Genomic DNA, 20,000 nt, shown 5'->3' with positions numbered 1-20,000 from the left:
TAAATGACGCACTAGTCATCCAAGTTGCGAGGCCAAAAATAAAGCCCCGTGGTCTGTATCTTCAGCATCTCTGGCAACAGAGGCTCAATCTAAACAACATCCTCTCTTGAAGTTCTCATTTGTACCACCGACTAGTTCAGAGTGGAGGAAGAAAGTTTTGACTTTTCTCACTGGTTCTTAAAGAGCGGATCTCGGGTCCATGTCTCCCAATGCCGCTTAGCCCAGGAAATGAAAAGACAGCTGACAAACACAAAAGCAACATTAACAAAGGAACAAACCCCTAACCTTAAATGCACTACTGGGACTGTTGGAATGGGCCAAGGCCTACCATGGAGTGTTGCTGCCAACCGGAAGGTGTCTGTTTGGGAAAGGAGTTGCCTTCAACATTGTCTGGCCAATCCTGGGAGGGCCCAACAGTGACAGCTGAGGACCTGGGATGAACATCCTAGCTTTCTTCTCACCCACCTGAGCTCAGTGTGACACTGCCACTTCAGCCGCCTGTATTAGGAACGGCCATGGCCACAGAGGTGGGCTGCTGAGAAGGCGGCTTCGGTGGATCAGACTGGCCTAGAATTTGGCATCATATATGGCTTGTCAGTTCATTATCCCAACCAGAACACACCATGTCACACCAAGCAAGCATTCTGCCGTTTGGTAGTTTCACAGTAACTACTTTTCTATCTTATGAAGCCGTTTTTCCCACCATTGAAGTGTTGTCCTGAGCCTAAGAAACCGGCTGGAAGGAGGGGCCAGCGGCAGCCCCAAACACAGTCTTCTATCTTCCAACGAGGAAGCTCATTCCAACTGTGTGTCAAATGCCATGGCATCCCTTAGAGGAGGCCTCACACAGCTCAAATTCAGCACTAGCTCCAGAAGACATCAGCTCCTGCAGCCTCCCTTGGGGAAGGGCTGTGTGAGAACGTCTCAATGCTCACAATTCAGCGAGGTGCCTCAGTGGTTCACGTGACTTCAAGCAGTGTGAGCTGCTGCTGTCAGGAGGAGGTTGCTTGGAAAATGCCACAACTAGCTTGATTAGATTATTTGGAGCATACAAAAGAGAAAATCAAGAAGAGGTGGGAAAATCAGCATAAAATGAGGCTAGAACTGTGGATACATGATGCCTTGGTAGAGTTAAGGTGGGTGGGTTGGTCCAGTAAAATGACTGCACCAGCACACAAACAAAATTTTCCTTTATTGAAGTGCTTCTGAAGCATTTGTTAGGATGAGCACTATACTGTTAGTGTTTCCTCTCTACTTAAAAGAAAAACCATCTACATAAAACAAGAACAAAATGACACCAACAACTTGGACAGTTTAAACAAAACCCTTATAACCAGTTGAATTATCTGTAGAAATCCAGTTGTGGGAACTGGCAGGTATGTGCAAAAGAGAGGCAAGGCCACTATTCCAAGGGGTCACCTACAGTGTGGAAGAAGAAAACCCTGATCCAACAGTTAAGTGTTTCTCAGTGACCTTAAGATCCTGGAGACGTGGGAGGGAAGGCCAGCGCTCCTGCAAGCGGAAAGGCTCCTTCTTGGGCATCATCAAGTGCTGCAACTGGGAGGGGCCGTCACGTGTGGGGAAACCACTCCTGGCGCTTCCCAGGTACCATCCCCAGGGCCTGTGAGAGCAGGTGCTGGGCTTGGACAGTGCACCGTCCACCCGTGAGCAGCAGGATGGCGGGGTGGACAGAGGTGCACCACCATGGAGGCGGCCAGCGCTGACCACTGGCCATCCAGCCCCAAGGAGGTCTGGTGCTTCCCCAGGGAGGGGCAGGAAGGTGTAGCGAGACAGCAGGTGGCAGAGGGGAGGGGCTTCTCCTTTCTGTATCAGCTTGGCTGGAGCAGGTTGGGAGGACTGAGCTCTCTGATTGCTGATGGGGCTGCGCCCTTAAGTAGAGCAAAGGTGGCGGCAGCAGTGGCACATCCCTGACTCAGTGCAAGCCCCACCAGAGCAGCCTGGGGACTCACCCAGCACCCCACAAGAGTGCAGTTCGTGGCCACCTTCCTGTCCTCAGAGCCTGGGGAACACCTGCTCCCTCCCTGGTGACACGGGTTGGTCATTCAAAGCAGCTTTGCTTTGGCCAGAGACAGCCAGGGGGCTGGCCCCCAGAGCATGTTCTCGTGTCCTCCTTAGGCCAGGGCCGGGAACAAGGAAACCCTAATACCTCACAACCTCTGAAGGAACCAGGTTAGGAGAAAGAAAAAAGCAGTACAAGACATCCCAGGAAAAGGCAAGCTGTCTGAAACGAGCAGAGAAGGGGGTTAGTGTCGCTTTGACCCCGGAATACAGCCTGGCCTCTTCCTGCATGTCACACCTGGGTGTGTGGCCTGTGGTGTGGATGAGGTTACCAGTATCAGTGGCCTACTGTCAGGTGCTGAGAAATGTGAGATGTATTCTTTTTTTTTCTATATACACATATAAAAAATAAGAGTGAGGTAGATCAATGTTTGAAAAAACAAAAACACCCAAAAAACCAAAAACTGTCCTGTCTTTTACACACGCGCACACACACACACACACACACACACTCTCAACAACCACGCACCCTTTCCTCAGTATTTAAATTCATAATGGGGGCTTTTCTACAGTGATTAAAACTGGTATCACAAAATAAATTAAAAGACTCCTACATACGATACCTTCTTAATTACCTTGTTTTCTTTTTCTTCTTTTCTTTTAAGGGAAAACATTGTGGGACAGAGGCCATGAGGAAGTCTGGAGGTCTGGAGCCTGGAACTCACAGGCAAGCAAGCACTATGAACTTTCTTTTTTGTGTTTAATCTCCAGTCACAACTAGCAATCATCATCGTTGAGCTTTGTCCTTACTAGGAATCTAAACATTTCCATCCCAGAAGCAACTTTTGTGCTGTCATCACTCCCATGCGAAGCGCTAAAAAGTAAACAAAACAGGAGCCCAGGCCCGAGGGCTGGGATTCCCAGCCAGGGAGCGGCAGCTGGTGCCAGGGCTCTGGTCCTTGGGGAGCAGGCAGAGCGCTCTGGGCCGCCCGCCCTGGCACTCAAAGCAGCAGACCTGGCGGTGGGCTCTCGGCCCCTGGGCTGGCTGGGGCGCCGGGGTCCCGCTCCCTGCCAGGGTGGACAGGTCCTGTGGGATGCTCTGGTTCTAGAGACAGGGAGGTCGGTCTGGTGAGGGTGTGGCACAGGGTGGCAGAGGGGCCTGCTGGCCACGTTCTGCTGCACCCTGAGACTCAGCAGCTGTTTTCCGTGGGATGGAAGGATTAAATATCCATTAAAGAAATAGTAATCCAAATGCCTCGTGTCTGCAGTTAAAACTGCTGTTGTACCCAAGAATTAAAAAAAACGTCTGTGTCACAAACCAAAGGCAAGGGAAGGGAAAGAGCAGGTGAGACTCATCAACGATGGGCACCACACACACTGAGCAGGGCCACGTGAGATGCTCAGCCTCGCGATTTCCGACCTGAGTTTGCGTCATGTCTTGCGCTGTGACAGGGTCCAGCGCCGTGGGAGGCACAGGGGGCCAGGCCTGGGCCCGAGCCCCGGGTCTGCCCCTGTCCCTCACCTGCCTCGTGCCCACAGAGCCTACAGGGTTAGAAGACAGAGAATGGGCTGGGCGCCGGGGAGCGGGGGGTTTTCTAAAAAGGCATCCAACAGTTCATGGCAATTAGGTTCTAGAAGTATCAATTACTGGGAGGAGAGGAAGAAAAATCACACACTCTGGTACAAAGCATAAGAAGTTTCTTGGAGTGAGCAGAAAGGGAAGAAGGGTAGACCTGAAGGTTTTCATAGATTAAATCCACAAAGATAAAGAACAAAAAAAATAGCAGCTTTTTTTTTTCTGTACAGACGTATAGATGAATATCTGAACCGTAAAAAAGTTATAAAAGTGACATTAAAGACGATGTGTATGCAAATGTCTCATGGTCTAACATAGAACTGAAAGACCATGAAGAAGTCCTAGTAACAGAGAAAATGTCAACGAAGCTTAGAATGCTTGAATCCATTGCCTGCGCTGCTGCTCACTGCTGTGGCGTCTCAGTCCCTTCCCTTGCACACCTGCGTCAATGGCTGGGCTGAGTCCCTGGAAACCCCTTCCCCCCTGCGTCCCTCGGGGGTCAGGAAGGGCCCGGGGAGACTGGCACCAGGGCCAGGCTTTCAGGCTCACTTGGTCTGTTTCCTCCAGAATCCTTGGGGGCAGAGCTGGGGGTTGGGAAGGCCCCCAGCCTTTCCCATCTTCATGAGAGAAAGTCTCCTTCTGTCCAGTTCCTCCAGAGAATAACCTAGTCATTGAAAGCAGGGAGCCCCGCTGCACTGGGGCTTGGAAAGCATACCTGGGACAGTTGGATGGAGTGTTTCACCAATACGCCTCTTATGTGGAGTTACAGATACTGTGCTCACCCCATGCCTCTGGGCAGAAGGAAATCAGTGTGGGCTTCATGAGGGAGAAAGTTCAGGATTTTGGCAAAATTTGGCAGCGTTAAAAGGGTAACTACCGTAGATAAACCATGGCCCTTTTAAAATTTTAGGTGGCCTTAAAAAGGTTATGGATATAGTTTAAAAAACTTCCATCTGTGTGTGTGTGTGTGTGTGTGCATGTGTGTGAGAGAGGTAACAACCCATGGTGCCAGGCAGGTGTGTACAGGGCTGATGTGGGGCCCCAGAGACAGCCGTTTCCTCCATCTGACAAAAAGGGCTTTCCAGCCAGGTTGCAGCAAACACCTTTCCATTATGAAGCAGAAAAAAGAAGGAAAAAGGAGAGACAGAGAGAAAGAGACAGAGAGAGGAAAGAGCATGAGAAGACTCAATTCTCAAGTGTTCTGTTGCTATTAAGTGTTGTCATTAAGGTTCTCAGAGGCCCGTGTCAGTTAAGGGCTTGGGCAGGGAAACAGAAAGCTGCTTGCATATTGAGAAAAGGAACATCCCAAGGTGTTGACTGCAGAGAAGCAGTCTCCGGGGCAGCAGCGCAGCTCTGAAGATCCACTGAGGTACAGGAGGCTTGTGGACAGATTGTTAAAACTCTCTCCCCCCACCCGCCGCTGAGCGTGCACACACATTACTGTTTGCACGGGATGCGGGGTCCAGGATCAGCAGGTTGAAGACTGGGGCAGCGGCAAGGCCCTCTCGTTCGTGCGCCCTCCGTTCATGTGCGCGTAGGGCTGTCTCTCATCGAAGCTGGTGCGGAGGACCAGCACTCCGGGGCCCGGGCCATTCTCGGCCTTGTGTCCTGAGTGTCTGTCGGGCAGCGGCAGGGAGGACGAGGAGGCTGAGGGGTCCAGGGGGACACTCTCCATGTTCTCGGGCTCCAGGTCCAGCTCCTCCGGCTCGGGCGGCTTGTTCTCCTCGCTGTAGTAGAAGGAGACCTCTCGGAAGCCAGGCTCCATCTCGTCTTTGATGCTGCTGATGATCTCCAGGAAGGAAGGCCTCATCTTAGGGTTGTACTGCCAGCACATGCGCATCAGCTCAAACCTGAGGGGGAGACAGGCGGAAGGGAGACTTGCTCTCGTGCCGCTCGGAGGCTCTGGCTTTCTATCTCTTCCCTCCCACTTGTCAGCTCACCTTGCCCAGAACTCAGTCCTTCCCGTGATACAAAACCCCAAACTTCACTGCCTGAGAAGGACCAAGCTCGGCTCACACAGAGCCCGCCACAATGGGGCTCATCGACAGTGACAGTGCTAAGTGTTTTTATAAACAAGCAGCTTCCGGCTGAAGCATCTCCCGTGAACACTGAACATCCTTTCCAGAACGAGAAGGCAGGGCGCCTCTGTCTCCCACTAACAAGGGTGGGAGGCAACGGCAGCCTCCCCGACAGTGATCTCTTCCTGAGCCCCATCGATGCTGTTTCTAAGCTTCCACCTGGGACAGGCCCGCCCTGGCAGAAGCTTAGGTGGTGGTGGGGCTGCCAGACCCAAGGAGTGCACCCGCCGGTTTGTGTCTCAATCCAGCCCCTGCCTGCGGGGTCAGGATCCAGACTGTGCTGAAGCAAATGAGTCAAGATGGAGACCTTAAGCCAGATTCCAACAAGCCCGCCAGGAGCTCCCTGGACAAGAGTCCTGTCCACAAGCAAGGCACAGGCAGAGAACAGAGCATGAAGGTGTGCTGAGCCTCAGTCACAACAGCTAGGCCACCAAACCCAGAAGCCCTTTGAGTCACACGGGCCACAGGGAGCCTTCCCAGCCATGGGCTGGGCCTCTGACAAATGTGGGAAACAGAGACCTTGAGGGCAAAGAAGAAGGCGAAGGAGCAAGGTCGGAGCTGACCAAGACTGTGGTGCTGAGGAGGGTGGCCCAGTGGGTCTCTCTGACCTGAGCAGGTGACCCAGGCCCTTCCTTCCAATCTCTGCTCTTACTGGGATGGCATACCTTTTGTTTTGTTTTAAAACTGCTGGCTAAAGAGATGCTATCCAATAAAAATGGCCAAATGGAACTCCCTGTGTCCGGGAAACGCAAAGCACCCCACCTTGACACCTAGCCTTCTGTCAGGCGGATCACGTGGCCAAGAGACCTACTTATATTTGGCCCTGTGAGACCCCAACATAACCACACCCCATCAGTGTGGAAGCTGTGGACAGAGAGGCAGGCTCCCTGCCCACCTGGCCGGCTTCCTTAGAAGGCTTTGGGTCACGCTGGGTCAGGTCAGGCAGAGGGTAGTGACCATGGGGGAGGGCAAGAATGGGCCAGAGGGGTCAGGAAATTACAGGTGGGCCAGATGCTGCTGGTAGCCCATTTATTTACATGTCGCCTGTGGCTTCTTTTAGAATCCAACTGCCAGCTGAATAGTTAGAACCAGGTTGTTTAGTCTGCAAGCACACAATATTTATTGTCTGGCTCGCTACAAAACAAGGTGGCCAACCCCTGATCTGGAAGAAAAAGAACGGGGCAAAAGGAGACAGATGAATTATTCTCCCTTCTGAGTCCAGCCGGGGGCAGTGCTGAGCATGAGGGTGTCGCGCAGTGAGTTCTTGGTATGGTGCTTGCTTGGGTCCTCCTGAGTCTCTGAAGGAGGCGCAGCGCTGCGTATTATATAGCCTACATCCCTCGCACGTGGAAAGCAAAAGAAGCACCAGGAGACTGTACTATCTGTGCAAGGTCACAAACAGGGTGGAGTGGGCATGGGTGACCCAGTCCCCTCGGGAGACAACCCTGTCCTGGCTGCCCCTGGACACTCACAGGAAGGTTGCCTAGTGCGCTGTCCCTGCTCCTGACAACGCCTGCATGTCAGCAGGCACACAGGCTTGCCTTGACATGCCCATCCTTTCCCCCAACAAAGACCAAGTCCAAAAACATTAATTAAAATGGGCAATAAATACAAGGGGCACCTCTCTATCGCCAGCCTGTGACTTCCGCTCAGGCTGAGGGACTTCTCCCTGAATAGAAGCACAGCTGGGCCAGGAACATGAGCTGTGTCTGGCCCTGTGCCCCGTGGCCGGGGGCTGAGGAGGTGCCACCAGGAGGGCAGTGAAGTGGTGACATCAACACAAACAAGCCATGTCACCCTGCTTTTAAATCATTCCAGAGCCACAGCCCTTCCAGTGCTGCCCATAAAAGGAAGTCTTTTTCCACTCTGTGGGAATCAAGACCTTGTTTACGTTACTTCCCCAAGAAAACTCTCCAGGAGACTCTAGAAGGATTTATGAGCTGATAAAAGTCTTCTTTTAAAAAGTACTTTTTAAAAAACCACTGGTCAGCCCTGGCGAGTCCTGAGCTGTGCTTGACTGAACACTTCCCTCCCAGGGCCGCAGGGAGCTCCTGCCCTGCTCGGCAGCAGCTTCCCAGAGCAAACCCGGCCCGGGCTGTGTGGTGGTCAGGGATATGTGCTCTAGGTAGCTCAGGACTGAGCACTGCTGCCTCATGCTGGCACAGCCTCAGCCTGGCAATGACTCTCACCAGAGACCGAGTTCCTGAGAGGTCCTGCAGGGCTGAGTTTGTGCCCCTGGGCAGCCCGAACAGCCAGGACTGTCTTAGGAGCCACTTCCAATCCAGGACCTGCAGCAGGGAGTTGTGGGCCCAGTGCTGAGGCAGAGCTCCTGCTCTGATCACTGGGCAGGAGCAGCCATTCCTGCCTATCTGGACTCAAGCCCTTGATTCCTGCAAATGCCGCCCAGGAGTCTGAGCAATGAGGGGGCTTCATCAGCAAAAGGAAAACCCAAGTTTGAAAGCTGCCCAGATTCCTCTGAGTGCCTATCTGGGCTAAAGCTCTTCCCTGACTCCAACATGCTGAAGACCCGACATGGGGCCATGGAAATGCTATCCAGACAATGGGTTTTTACTGCTAAGCTCAAATCCCCATATCCTGCATCATTAGAGCTGGGGCCTTTCACATCACTGGCCTTCGTGAAATCCAGGACTACTCGTTACTCATCTTTGTGATTTCAGCAGCCGGCATGCACCCAGAGGGTTCAGTGATATTTGTGGCTTGAGGTCTGAGGGTAGGAGAGGGTTGAGGATGGGCTTTGTCTTCCATTTAAAACTTGAATACAGTGGGGGACCGCAGCCTGTACCTGATCATACGTGACTTGCTAAGTTAATTCAATTGGAACCCTGGCCTGGGGGCTCACAGACTGGAACACCCCAGAGGTCTCAGCCTGTGATCTTTCCTCAACATCCAGAAGACTCTGAGATGATGAAGGATGGGTGTTAGCCTAGGCATGACCAAACCGCTGAAGGGTCTTCCTGAGGCTGAGCAGAAGTCCCTCAGTGACCACCACATCACCAGCAAGTGCCTCCCCCGCACAAACCACACAGTGGAAGAAGCACTTTCTCTCCTACATGAGACCCACAAGGATCCAGGCAACTTCCAAGGCCTTACAGATAAACAGAGTTCCTCCTCTGGAATAAACATAGTTCATCCTCTCACTTCATGCAACAAAAGAACCCCGCTCTGAGAACACTCTTTCCTCCCCTGAGCTCATCAGTAAATTCACAAGAACAACATCCTGATACTCCCTACGAAACCAGCATGCCTCCCTTCCTTCTGTTCTTAGAAGGGAGGCAAACCTGCCAAGGGGGGTCTGGATGGCAAAGCACAAATGCCTTCCGAATTAAACATTTCACACCCAAGAGCAACCTTTCTGTGTAAACTTCCTCCTCACTCTGTGCTGGGAACAGGAAGTCCTCTGCCTTTCCCATGGCAGGTAGGCTGCTTCCCAGGCATATTAAATTAATATTAAAACTCCAGGGCTGGGGATTTAGCTCAGAGGTGCCGCCACCTGCCCTGCAAGCGCAAGGACCCGAGTTTGATCCCCGGTACCAAAACCCCACCAAAAAACAAAAAACAAACTCTAGTCATCTGGAGGTGGATCAACTTCAAGAGTCACGCAAGTTTCCCAGACACAAATGTTTACCTGAGTCAGAGAAAATACAAAAACAATACCTCTGCTGTGACCAGCCCCAAACCACATGAACAAAACCCACACCTGCCCTCTTGGACTGTTGCTAAGCTTGCTACACACCACTGATTTGAGCGTTCAAATTCAATGTGGCACCATGCACCTTTATGCAAATTCAGTAGGCATGAGTGCTCATACTCCATTACTTGTATTCTGGCTCTGCAGGAGGTGTTTTGTTAGAGATGGCCTGGTGCCAGTGCAGAGGCTGTGCTGTTCAAGGTGCAGAGCATCCGGTCACCTGTGAGGGGTAAATGCAGGTGCGGGCAGTGGGAGCAGACCTCTGGAGCCCCCAGTTTCTCCAGGCCATCTCCTTCAGTACCGTGTAACCTGGAGGAGTTGGTGGAGCCCGCTGTGGTGTCTACTCTGCTGTGGATCACAGGTGGCAGGGCAGGGCAGGGCAGGCAGTCTCCAGGCCCATGGGTCCAATCTGGCTTGGTGCCTGCCTGACTTCCTAAGGCCTCGGAACTGAGAATGGCTTTTACATTTGTAAATGGTCAGGGAAAAAAAAAAAATCAAAATAAAAATACTTAGTGGCAACATGGAATTATGTGAAATTCAAATTTCAGTATCCAAAATTAAAGTTTTATGGAGCACAACCCCCTTGGTCATGTGATCTCGATGGCTGCTTCTATACCACTGCAGCAGAGCTGAGGAGCTGCAATCAAGCTTTGGCGGACAGAGTCAAAAACATTTACTAGCTGGCCTTTTAGTCTGCTGAGCCCTGCTGGAAGGCAAGCCAGCTGCGTGTCAGGAGGACTCTCTAGCAGTGTTATGAGGAGGCCCACGTGGAAACCGAGGCCTCACATGGTGCACAGACACATCGGTGGCTTGGAAGTGGATCTGCTGCTACTCCAGGCAAGCTTTCAGATGACTGCAGCCCCACTGACAGCTGGACTGCAACCTCCTGGGAGACTTGGAGGCAGAGTCTAAGAGCCACTACCCTGCTCCCAGGGTCCCCTCCTACAGAAACCCTGTGACAAAATAAATGCTTATCAGTATTTCTGACTCTTAGGTTTTGGGCACAGGTCGGGAAGAGGGTGTTTCTGTGCTGGGCAATAAAATATTCTGAGTGGCCTTTTGGGGCTCTTCCAACTTTGGGCTCAGAGTCCCAAAGAGGCTGTACTGGGAGGTGTCTTTGATGAGGGTTGCAGAAGACCCAGAGGCTCAATCACTGGCAGCTTTACCCACGAGGCCCAAGGCACCCAGGCTGCTTGCTCATTTTTCCAGCCCCTGCCTGACTCAGAGGAGTGCACCCCCCACCACCACTAGCCCAGGAAAAGATAATGCCTCCTGTGGCTTTCTCTGGGACCCTCCCTACAAACCGCTTTCGTAATCTATGCTAAGTGCCCATGGGTTAGAACAGGCTGCAGTTGGACCAATGTTCCCAAGCAGCAGCTAATGAAACAGCACTCAGCGAATTCACTCCTGCACCACAGGGGGGCTGTGTCCAGTCTCCTTCACTCCATGTGCCTTTCAGCTGCACAGCCAGAGCCCGGGAGACAAGGCCTGCCAGCTCTACATGACATTCAGTCTTGGGAGCAACAGTCAAAGTGCTTTACCATCAGAAGGCTTTGGTTTGCTGATACAGCAATGGTTTCTGCTTCTAAGGCTGTGGGATTCTAAGATGGCCCCCAAATTCCTGTCCTTGGTGTGAGTACCACATAGATACCTTGCCTGAGTAGAAGTGGGACTTGTGAATATGATGGGATGTTTCACTCCTTTAATTAGGCTTCTACTAAGGTCACTGAGCTGCTCAAAAAGGACATTATCCTGAGTGGATCTGATTTAATTGGCTATGAAACAGTAGAAGCACTAGAGTTTCTTGGTCTTGAGGAAATAAGCTGCAGTGTTTTGAGGGCTGGTGGAGCAGCATATAGGAAGGACTCATGCGGCACTGGTTTCCAGGGGATGAACATGGTCCTCAGCTGACCAGCAGCAAGAACACAGGGTCCTCAGTCCACAATCTGCAAGGGGCTAACTCCTGCCAGCTACTTGAAGAAGGTTCTGGTGGGATGGCAGCCTGGCCCCTGCTGAGACTGTGTCTGGATCTTGGGACACAGACACTGAGAGACCAACCGAGCAAGGCTTCCTACCTGCGGGGCCCGCTCCCTAGTACCCCCTGGATGTGTGTATCTGACCAGTACCTGTACACCACCGCCACACCACAGTGGGGCTCCACGGGTCTGTGCTCCACCGAGGAAGGGTGGACCGGTGGGCAGGCAGATCTGTGTGACATCTCATATAGACAAAAACACAAGTCCTCTGGGATCCTTTCTCAAGTGAAGTGGAACCTGTCCTGAGAAGCATTTCTAGAAAACTCCTGATTGGTTCCTTAAAGTACATGCCAAAGTAAGTCCTGTCCCACACCTAACAACCCAACCAGATCAACTTCAGCCCCTCCTCTGTCTTGGGCCAGGAAGGACAAGGGCCTCCCCCTTCAGCAGTTCTGACCTCCAGTGAGCCACAAAGGACCATCACCAACAGGAAGCAGAGCAAGTCCTCCCTTCACGGGGGTGCTGGAGTCTGGATGCTGATTGTCCCCTAAAGGCCCACGTGGTACAGCTCTGGCCCTCAGCTTGGTGAGGTTCTCAGGTCACGGGAGGTGTGCCACTGAAGGGGAAGTGGGGCCCCAGACTCTTCTCCTTGCTTACTTTCACTTCCCAGCTATGAGGAGAGTGGCATTTCTGCCGTGATGCGCTTCCTCACCATAGTCCCAAAGCAACGGAGCCAAGTAACCACGGACTGGAACTTCTACAACCGTGGGCCCAAATACCCTTTTTCTCTTTATAAGCTGATTATTTCAGGTGTTTATTAACAGTGATGGGAAGATGACTAATGCAGGGGGGTTTTCTAAGGAATGCTAAGCAGTGAGTGGGTCCAAGGAGAATCACGAACGCTCATGAGCCAACAGCTCCCAGGAATTCTGAAGGTATTCTTTCACAAGAAGAGGGATAAGCAGATAAAGTCATCAGTGTCCAAAGCTGGGTGGGCCCGGAGCTATGTCTCCAGAGAGGTCAGCTGGTCCACACTGCTTCGTAGGGTGACACTTAGATGGTTTGTGACTTAACAGAGAAGAAAACTGGGCTGGAGGGTGATGCCAATGTGGTGCCTTTATGCTGGAACTGAGGTTCACACCATGAATCCTTACCATAAAACTCGGTGGGGCCAGGGATTTAGCTCAGCGGCGCCATGCCTGCCTCACAAGTGTAAGGTCCTGAGTTCAATCCCCCGTACCGCAAAAAACAAACAAACCCCCCCCACCAGATGTGGCAGTCCTCAGCCTGGTAAAGGCTGGGGAGAGGCGCTTGAATTTGACTTGAGTAGTACGTGTTGCCTTATTATCTTCTTGTTTTTTAAACCTTGCATGGAAAGGATGAGCAAGGAATGCTTTGGTCAGATAGTTCACGTAGACGCTGGGCCTGAGAAACCACAATGCAAATTGCAAATCCGAAATGAAAGATTAAGGAATATGGGGTGGTATCAAGGTGCCTGCAGAAAGGCACGGGTCCTACAAACTGGGTTCCTCACCTGAGGATCAACAAACTCTTTTCTGATCTACTTCTGCATCCACAGGACCAGAAAGCATGGCTCCCAGAACTACTAATCTTCCGTGACCCAGGAGAAGCTATTCATGAGCTGAAATCAGAGAGTGGAGGGGGCTCAGGAATACATACAGCATGTCAGGGCAATTGTCGGGCTTGTCCAGAAGGCCGCCCTCCATGACGAAGCGAAGGACTTGCTCATTGGATAAGCCCTGGTACGGCTGCTCAGCCAGGGTGGCGATCTCCCAGAGGACGACTCCAAAGGACCTACAGGGAGAGAGGAATATGAGCAGCTTGGACAGGGATCAGCAGGACATCTCCTCCAGCATTTCTTCACTCCTAAGCTCCGAGACACTGTCCTCACTGCAATGACAGTGCATGGTGGAGGGTGAGCCAGGCACTGGGCTGAGTGTGGGACATCTATCCTCCTGTTCACGTGACTGTAGCTCTGGTGGCAGAGTGGAGGGAGCTGCCACTGGCGGGCAGAGATTTCAGTGGGCCCTGCATAGTTCAGAAGCACCTGATCTAGGTCACACTCTTTAAGTGCCAGCTACAGCCATTTACCTGGGCAGGATGGTGTCTCCCAAACTTGCTTTAGCCCAAGAATTAAAAAATGTAGATCCCCCAGGTCCCATCCTGGACACTGACTTGGGACAATCAAACAGCTTAATAAGCTCCTCAGCTGATTCTTCTAATCAGTTTGGAGGCTTCTACTCCCAACACCCACTGCACAGGAGAATCTCCTGGACATTTTAAAAACAGATTGATACCTGGGGTCCCACAAGAAGCTCGATTTGATGGGTTAGGGTGGGGACCTGGGCCTGGACATATTGAAAAGCTCTACAATGTTCCTGAGGTTCATTGAGGCCAAGGGAAAAAAAAGATCCTGCTCCAGAGAGCTCAGAAGCTGCTGGCTCGAAGGCCTCTGTCACTGGCCTAGAAAACAGGGTGGGCTGCACCGTAGGACTGCGGGTAGGACCTCCCACTGACAACAGAGGCCTCTCCCACAGAGGCTGGGCGAGGAGGGAACTCAGCAGGCAGAGCGGTGAGCAGTTCTGCCATGCATGCACTTTTGCCTGTGAGTTCAGAAGAGCAAATTAAAACAGATACATAGAAACTTCAGATAGATAATGCTGAAGAAAAAACAAACAAACAAACACACACTGCCATGCTGTAATCTGCAAAACAAATGTGCCTTCCCAGGGCTATCCCACCCTTGACAAATTCTCCCTGTCCATCTGCCTTCACACTTGAGTCACTTCAGCCAGCCGGCAAGGTTTCTGATGGGCCCTGACCCAGCCTCAGAGCACTGGGCAAACCTTACAGAAATATGGCCAGGGTATTTCCCACTGAGAGCGCTGGGGATCCTGGCCTTGTGGTGGAGCTGGGTGGGGCGGAGCTGGGGTGCTCTGACTCTGTATCAAAATGTTTTGTTGGCTGCTTTAATTCCTTTCTATGAACAAAAAGGTTTTTGTGCAAATAGATACTAAAAGCAGATGTTAGACAGAAATAGAAACTTAGCAACCAGAGGACTGACCAACCCAAGGTCTTTTCTAACTGTCAGTGCCCAAGAAATAGCCTTCATGCTGCTCAAGAGACCCAGCAGAGCCAAAGACCCAGAAACCAAAGCGTGGACTGAAAAGACCTGGGCTGGCCAAGGGGGGAGCACGCAAAACAATGAGCTTGCTGTCTTTGCCAAGTGGGCTGGCCTGGGAATCCTCTGACAACTCTGGTTCCCTCGGGGCCCACTTCTCCTGCCTCACACGTTCTTTCCGGCTGGGTCTCTGGCTTCAGGCAGCCAGGTTTCACTGGTGGGCTCCCAGCTGGGCCCTGCCACCTGCAGACCTCTACTCCAAGTTCCTGGCTCCTTGGCTATCCACGCCTGTCTTGAGCAGAACTGTCTCACACCCTGCTCTTCTGGCCTCCGCCAATGCTCTTGGCCTCCATAAGCTCCCACCGCAGCTTGCTGAGGCGCAGGGTTGCCCCACAGTCTGGCCCCAACACTTCCTTGGTGTGGGGAGTCCTCTGCACCCAGCCTAACACACCCCTCATTTTTGGCTCCAGCATCCTATGTAGGGAGCCCCACATCTAGTCAATGCAAAGTTCTTCAGCAGCTCCCGGGCACGCTCTTGTTTCACAACCTTAACATTCGTGGAAGAGCCTGCAGAATTAGTCCTGCATCCCCAACGGTATCTGAGAGTTTATGTGATCTATCAACCTAACTCCCTGAAGCAGTCCCATCATTCTCATCTGCAAGCTCTTCCTATCACCACACCTGCCCCGAGCATACCCACTGCCAGGAACCCTCCTCCTTTGGTGGCTGGTGACAATCCCTGCTTTATCATGTCCCCAGGATTGCATCTTGTCTACGAAGGCTTTTTGGCCCCAACCTGCCAGGTTTCTTCTTGCTCCCAAGACTTCATCCTTGGAAGACAGGGACGGTGTTTCTTGTCATCCCTGCCACTTCCACACTCAGAAGTCCTCATAATCACATGCATGAAATAAAACAGGAGACCACAGAGCCGGTTTGCCACAGGTACAAAAGCTCTTCCCTGAGCGACTCAGTCAGTATCACCTGCCATTGAGAGAGGCCTTGTGCTCCAGCCTGTGGGGACCCTTCTAGGACTGCTCCAAGTGACAACTGTGTCCTGTCACCCTTCTGCTCTAAGGCACAGAGGCTATGCCATCTGTATCCAACGGCAGCCATCACAGAAGCCATTCGAACACCTATCAAGGTACTACAGTGGGCGCAGGAACACAGCAAGCAAAGCCCTGTGACATGACCAAGGGCAGGCAGCCAGTCAGAAGCACCGGGATATAGACGACTGCCATGTGTTTTTCAAAGCAGGCACTTTACTACGTGGTGCTGGTTATCAGTGCCTTCACATAAGTCTTCTATTTTGTGTGGACAGATTTCATCTTTGAACAGCAGACAAATGTGTCTAAGTTATTCTCTCAGAACACACACTACACTGTCTTCGCAGGTGACAAACCCTGGTGTGTGGCTGGGGTTGGCATTCAATGCCTTGCTGCCCCACATGAGGAGGGCAGGATGACAGTGTCTCAGGCACCAGCAAACTGATGCCCCAGGGAGACCTTCATTTCCCACAGATGGGAATTAGTCACCAAAAAACAAGTAACCCTGGATATTGGAAAGTTTCTTAGTAAGCCAGGGAATGGAGGCTGCTCAGGGGTGATCAGGAGTGGTGGGGGCCCACTGCCCAGGCCGTTGATGGGTTTGCTCTATGCCCAGGGCACACTGTGTCCTCGAACCCCCAAGGGCTATCGGAGAGGGGTGGGGGGGCAGTCAAAGCACCCAAGGGCCCAGGAACAGTCTCAGATGACAGCAGGAACCTGGGTCTTTGGACAGCCCCACAGCCTGTCTGATCGGGAAGGAGGGGTGAGAGGCTGTGCAGGAGTGAGTGTAAGGAGGGTGGAAACACAGGCAGGCTTGCTGAGGGCACAGACCTGAGGTCAGGTGGGCTGGCGCCATAGGGGTGGCTCTGAGAAGCTTCGCCCCTTGCTGTGCAGGATGCAGTAGATGGAATTCAGGACCAGCCTGATCTCAGGTGCCTCCTGACCTCAGATATTTGGGTCTCTTACAAAGTCAAAACAAAATTCTTTGTACTTTTCTCTAGATTTTAAATCCTGAAGGATCATTATTTTGGGCTGATGAATTCAATTTGAAGTACTTTCCATTGTTTTCAGAGGGGCAGCTCCAGACTAGAGCCCATATTCCAATATGCTGGGCTTCTTCAACTGATCCTCAAAGGCTAAGTTAAGAAGCAAATCAAATCAAACCAAACCGAAATGACAAAAGCAGAAAAAGGGCAGGGCGTGGTGGCACATGCCTGTAATCCCAGCACTCTGGGAGGCTGAGGCAGGAGGACTGTAAATTGAGCCCAGCCTGGGCAACTTAGTGAGAACTGTCTCCAAATAAAAAAAAGTGCTGGGAATATAGTTTATAAAGGCCCTGGGTTACCTCCCCTGTAAAACACACACGTGCGCGCGCGCACACACACACAAAAGGAAAGGTAAGGAAGGAAACTTTCAAAGCACTCAGTGTCTGAACAGTTAAAAGAATGACTTCCAAATGCTTCCTCTCTTATGTATTTTTCCTTATGGGTTCATTACGGTCACACAGTGAAAGGGGAGAAAATGAGCATGGAACACCCTCCTGCCGATCACGGCAATAGCAACTAACCAGAATCTAGGTAGAAACAGCCTGTGAGGTGTGAACAACCCCAGCTTTATCTTCCTACTGGCTTCTGTTCCCATCCTGCAAGCTGACCTTGCAGCTCCTGGAGGCATAAAGCCTAAAATGGTGGTGGCGAACCAATGGCAGGCATGTCGCAGTGGGCTGTTTGTTATCACTGAAAGCTCTAAAAGGTTCGCTATCACTGGCCTAGAATAAACAGATGCATACTTGTGAGAGAGGCATGCCCTCTCCTGCACCTCAGTCTAAAAATGGTGCAGAGCATTCTGACTTGACAGAAAAGGGCTAAGCATCTCGGACAAGCTGACTGCAGAACAGTCCTGATCCTTGGGCTTAAGAATCGATCAGGCTTTGCTGGGTCATATTCAAAAGTTATTTCCAATTTGCACCTGTCTTCAAAATGAGATCCAAGGCCCTTGACTATGAAAGGTTCATGAGGTTAAAAAAAATGATGTCGGTCACTACTGAAATAGTTCCTCTGTGTGGTCATCCAGAGAGTTGCAGTAAACAACTACCATTTCTGTAACACAAGAGCAACGGGATCTCCCGAGAGGAAAGCCAAGATACTTGCTGACATTCTAGAAGGTGGATGTGCCAGGGCTTTGCCTGCCAAGAACCTCAGTTGTGTTTTAGACCTGACTGCCTCTGCATGGCATTTCCAAGGAACTGCAATCAACAATCCCACAGGGAAGTCTGCACCCCCAGCCCAGGAGCTTCTGAAGACATTTTTATTACTAAGGGAGACATTTTGCTTTGCATAAAGATCCAGGGGTCAGCAACCATGGGATGCCCGCGGACAGAGTACAGGCACAGATGGGACCAAGAGGAAACACAATCAAGACCCATGTAGTTTTGGGTCTAAGAAAAGCACTGTCTGTGATGTACAGAGTGAGTGAAGGAGTGAGGCATGCATGTGTGCACCCACAGTGCCTATCTATTGAAAAAGAGGCAAAGACAGGGCTGGCCGGCAGGGGAGAAGCAGAGAAGGGCAGGCTCTTGTATCCTCTAGTTCCTAAAAGCCTAGCTGGTATCTGCTCAAGAATGAAGAGACTGTTGGTCCCACAAATTCCCTGGATTCCCACAAGTGCCCTCTGTCCTTAGCTAGCCCACTGACAACAGGAACATCTTAAAAAGATGAAGGAGTGCTGCTCCTGCATCACTGAATTAAAGCTGGACATGGGCAGTGATGAGTAGAGACCAGGAGGAAAGACAGTCCCCAAGCCAGACTTGGCCACATGGCCAAGGCCAGAGGGCCTCGGGTTTGTCTTGCCGTAGAAGACTCTCGTACCAGACATCTGAATGAGTGGTGAAGACTCCGTCCTTGAGGGACTCGGGGGACATCCAGCGCACAGGCAGCAGCCCTTTCCCTCCTTTCCGGTAGTAGTCTGTCTCGTAGATATCTCGTGTCATCCCAAAATCTGAAAGGTATACCGAAGGAGTGCAATTACACACACTGTCGGGGCAGCTCTGGGGGCAAAGGTACCATTGCTCCCACCACGGGCCTCTTCCCACCTTCACATTCAAGGTGAGACACAAGCATACTTCACTTAGGGGAGGCCCAATGTTAGGGTTTGCAGTTTATAAGGTAAAAACAGAAAGGGTCAATGAGTCACATGACAAGCAAATACCGAGAAACCTTTGCTGTTAATACATTCATAATCTGGTTCCTTCAAGTAGCCAATTCCCTTATGGCATTTAAAATACAAGGTGGTCTACAAATTACTTAGGCCCATGATTGTTATGATAGTAAGTTCTGCACAGACCAAGTATTAGTGACATGGAAGCTGAGCATGGTGGCACATGGCTGTAATCCCAGCTAAGGCTAAGGCAGGAGGATTCCAAGTTCAAGGTCAGCCTAGGCCATTGAGCAAGGCCTTGTCTCAAGATAAAAGATTAAAAAAAAGACTGGGGATGAAACTTAGAGGTATACCACTTGTCTAGCAAGCTCGGGGCCCTGGCTGAATCCTCAGTACCTCAAAAAGAACGAAACCCAAGCCAAAACAAACAAACAAAAAATCTGATCAAATATATGAGACTGCAGAGTCTCATTTACTTGGTAGCCTGGCCCAGTGCCAGGGAAAAGTGAAGCACTTCATTGCTTAACAAAGGGGAAAATATTCAGTGTAACAAAGGTGACAAGGTGCACATCCAAGAGGCTAAAGGACACTACTGACCAGGCCCCTGAAGCTATTCTTCAACTCTGTTCTTCAACAAAATATCCCACTCATTTGTGAAACTTTCTTCCACTTTCTGTATCTCTAGAAGATGTCGCATAATTAGGTTTGATGGCAGGCTTCCTGTACAATTCTAAATTATAGCCTCTTGGTCAAATTTTGATTTTCCACTCAATCACAAAACCTTTTCTCACAAGACTCTCCCATTCTGCCTCCGGGGAGAAAGAGCTGCTGTACTTTTGAAAATGTCCATTCACATCTCTACCTCCTGCCACAAACAGGTGAGGCTGAAAAGCAAACACAGAGCGCATTCATGGCTCCCTCCTACTATGCTAAGGGCCATCAAACCGCCTCCGGCAAAATTACTTGTCGTGTTTGTAATCCATGAGACAAGGGGCACCAGGAAAACATTTCTGAATGCTCATGAAGAACAGAAATGAAGTGCTAACGTCTCATCTCTGAATTAACCCATGACATGCAAATGAGAGGATTTGCCTTTACCTTTAAAAATGGAAAAGAAGAAATTCCACAAAAAACTTTTTTCTTCCTAAACATGCACACAGAAATTTCACTCCTAGGAAGAAAAACTACAAGTATAAAGAAAGCATCCCTATAAACATGCCTTTGCTGATATGGATTAAAACGCTAAGTGGCCCCCAAAAGCCTTTCATCCACTGTGATGTGGAACAGAAGAGCAGCTTTGG

General features: G+C 51.0%; 1 protein-coding gene across 5 annotated transcripts in view; it reads right to left on the bottom strand.

Annotated features, from left to right (window-relative positions):
• Positions 1-1,175: 1,175 nt before the first annotated feature.
• Positions 1,176-20,000, bottom strand: part of Igf1r (insulin like growth factor 1 receptor) — a 289,576-nt gene continuing 270,751 nt past the window's right edge. For all 5 annotated transcript variants that reach the window (XM_004852704.4, XM_087188301.1, XM_087188302.1 and 2 more), the window contains 3 exons: positions 18,411-18,540; positions 13,039-13,173; positions 1,176-5,445 (listed from right to left, as the gene is read on the bottom strand). In XM_004852704.4, the coding sequence (XP_004852761.1) occupies positions 5,064-5,445; positions 13,039-13,173; positions 18,411-18,540 (647 nt within the window). In that variant the 3' untranslated portion in view covers positions 1,176-5,063. The remainder of the gene's footprint in view (positions 5,446-13,038; positions 13,174-18,410; positions 18,541-20,000) is intronic.

This window comes from Heterocephalus glaber, unplaced genomic scaffold (assembly GCF_053883595.1).
Source record: "Heterocephalus glaber isolate CG9 unplaced genomic scaffold, H.glaber_assembly_v1.0 deba00001531, whole genome shotgun sequence".
NCBI lineage: Eukaryota > Metazoa > Chordata > Mammalia > Rodentia > Bathyergidae > Heterocephalus > Heterocephalus glaber.
This window is presented reverse-complemented; position numbering and strand designations above follow the sequence as displayed.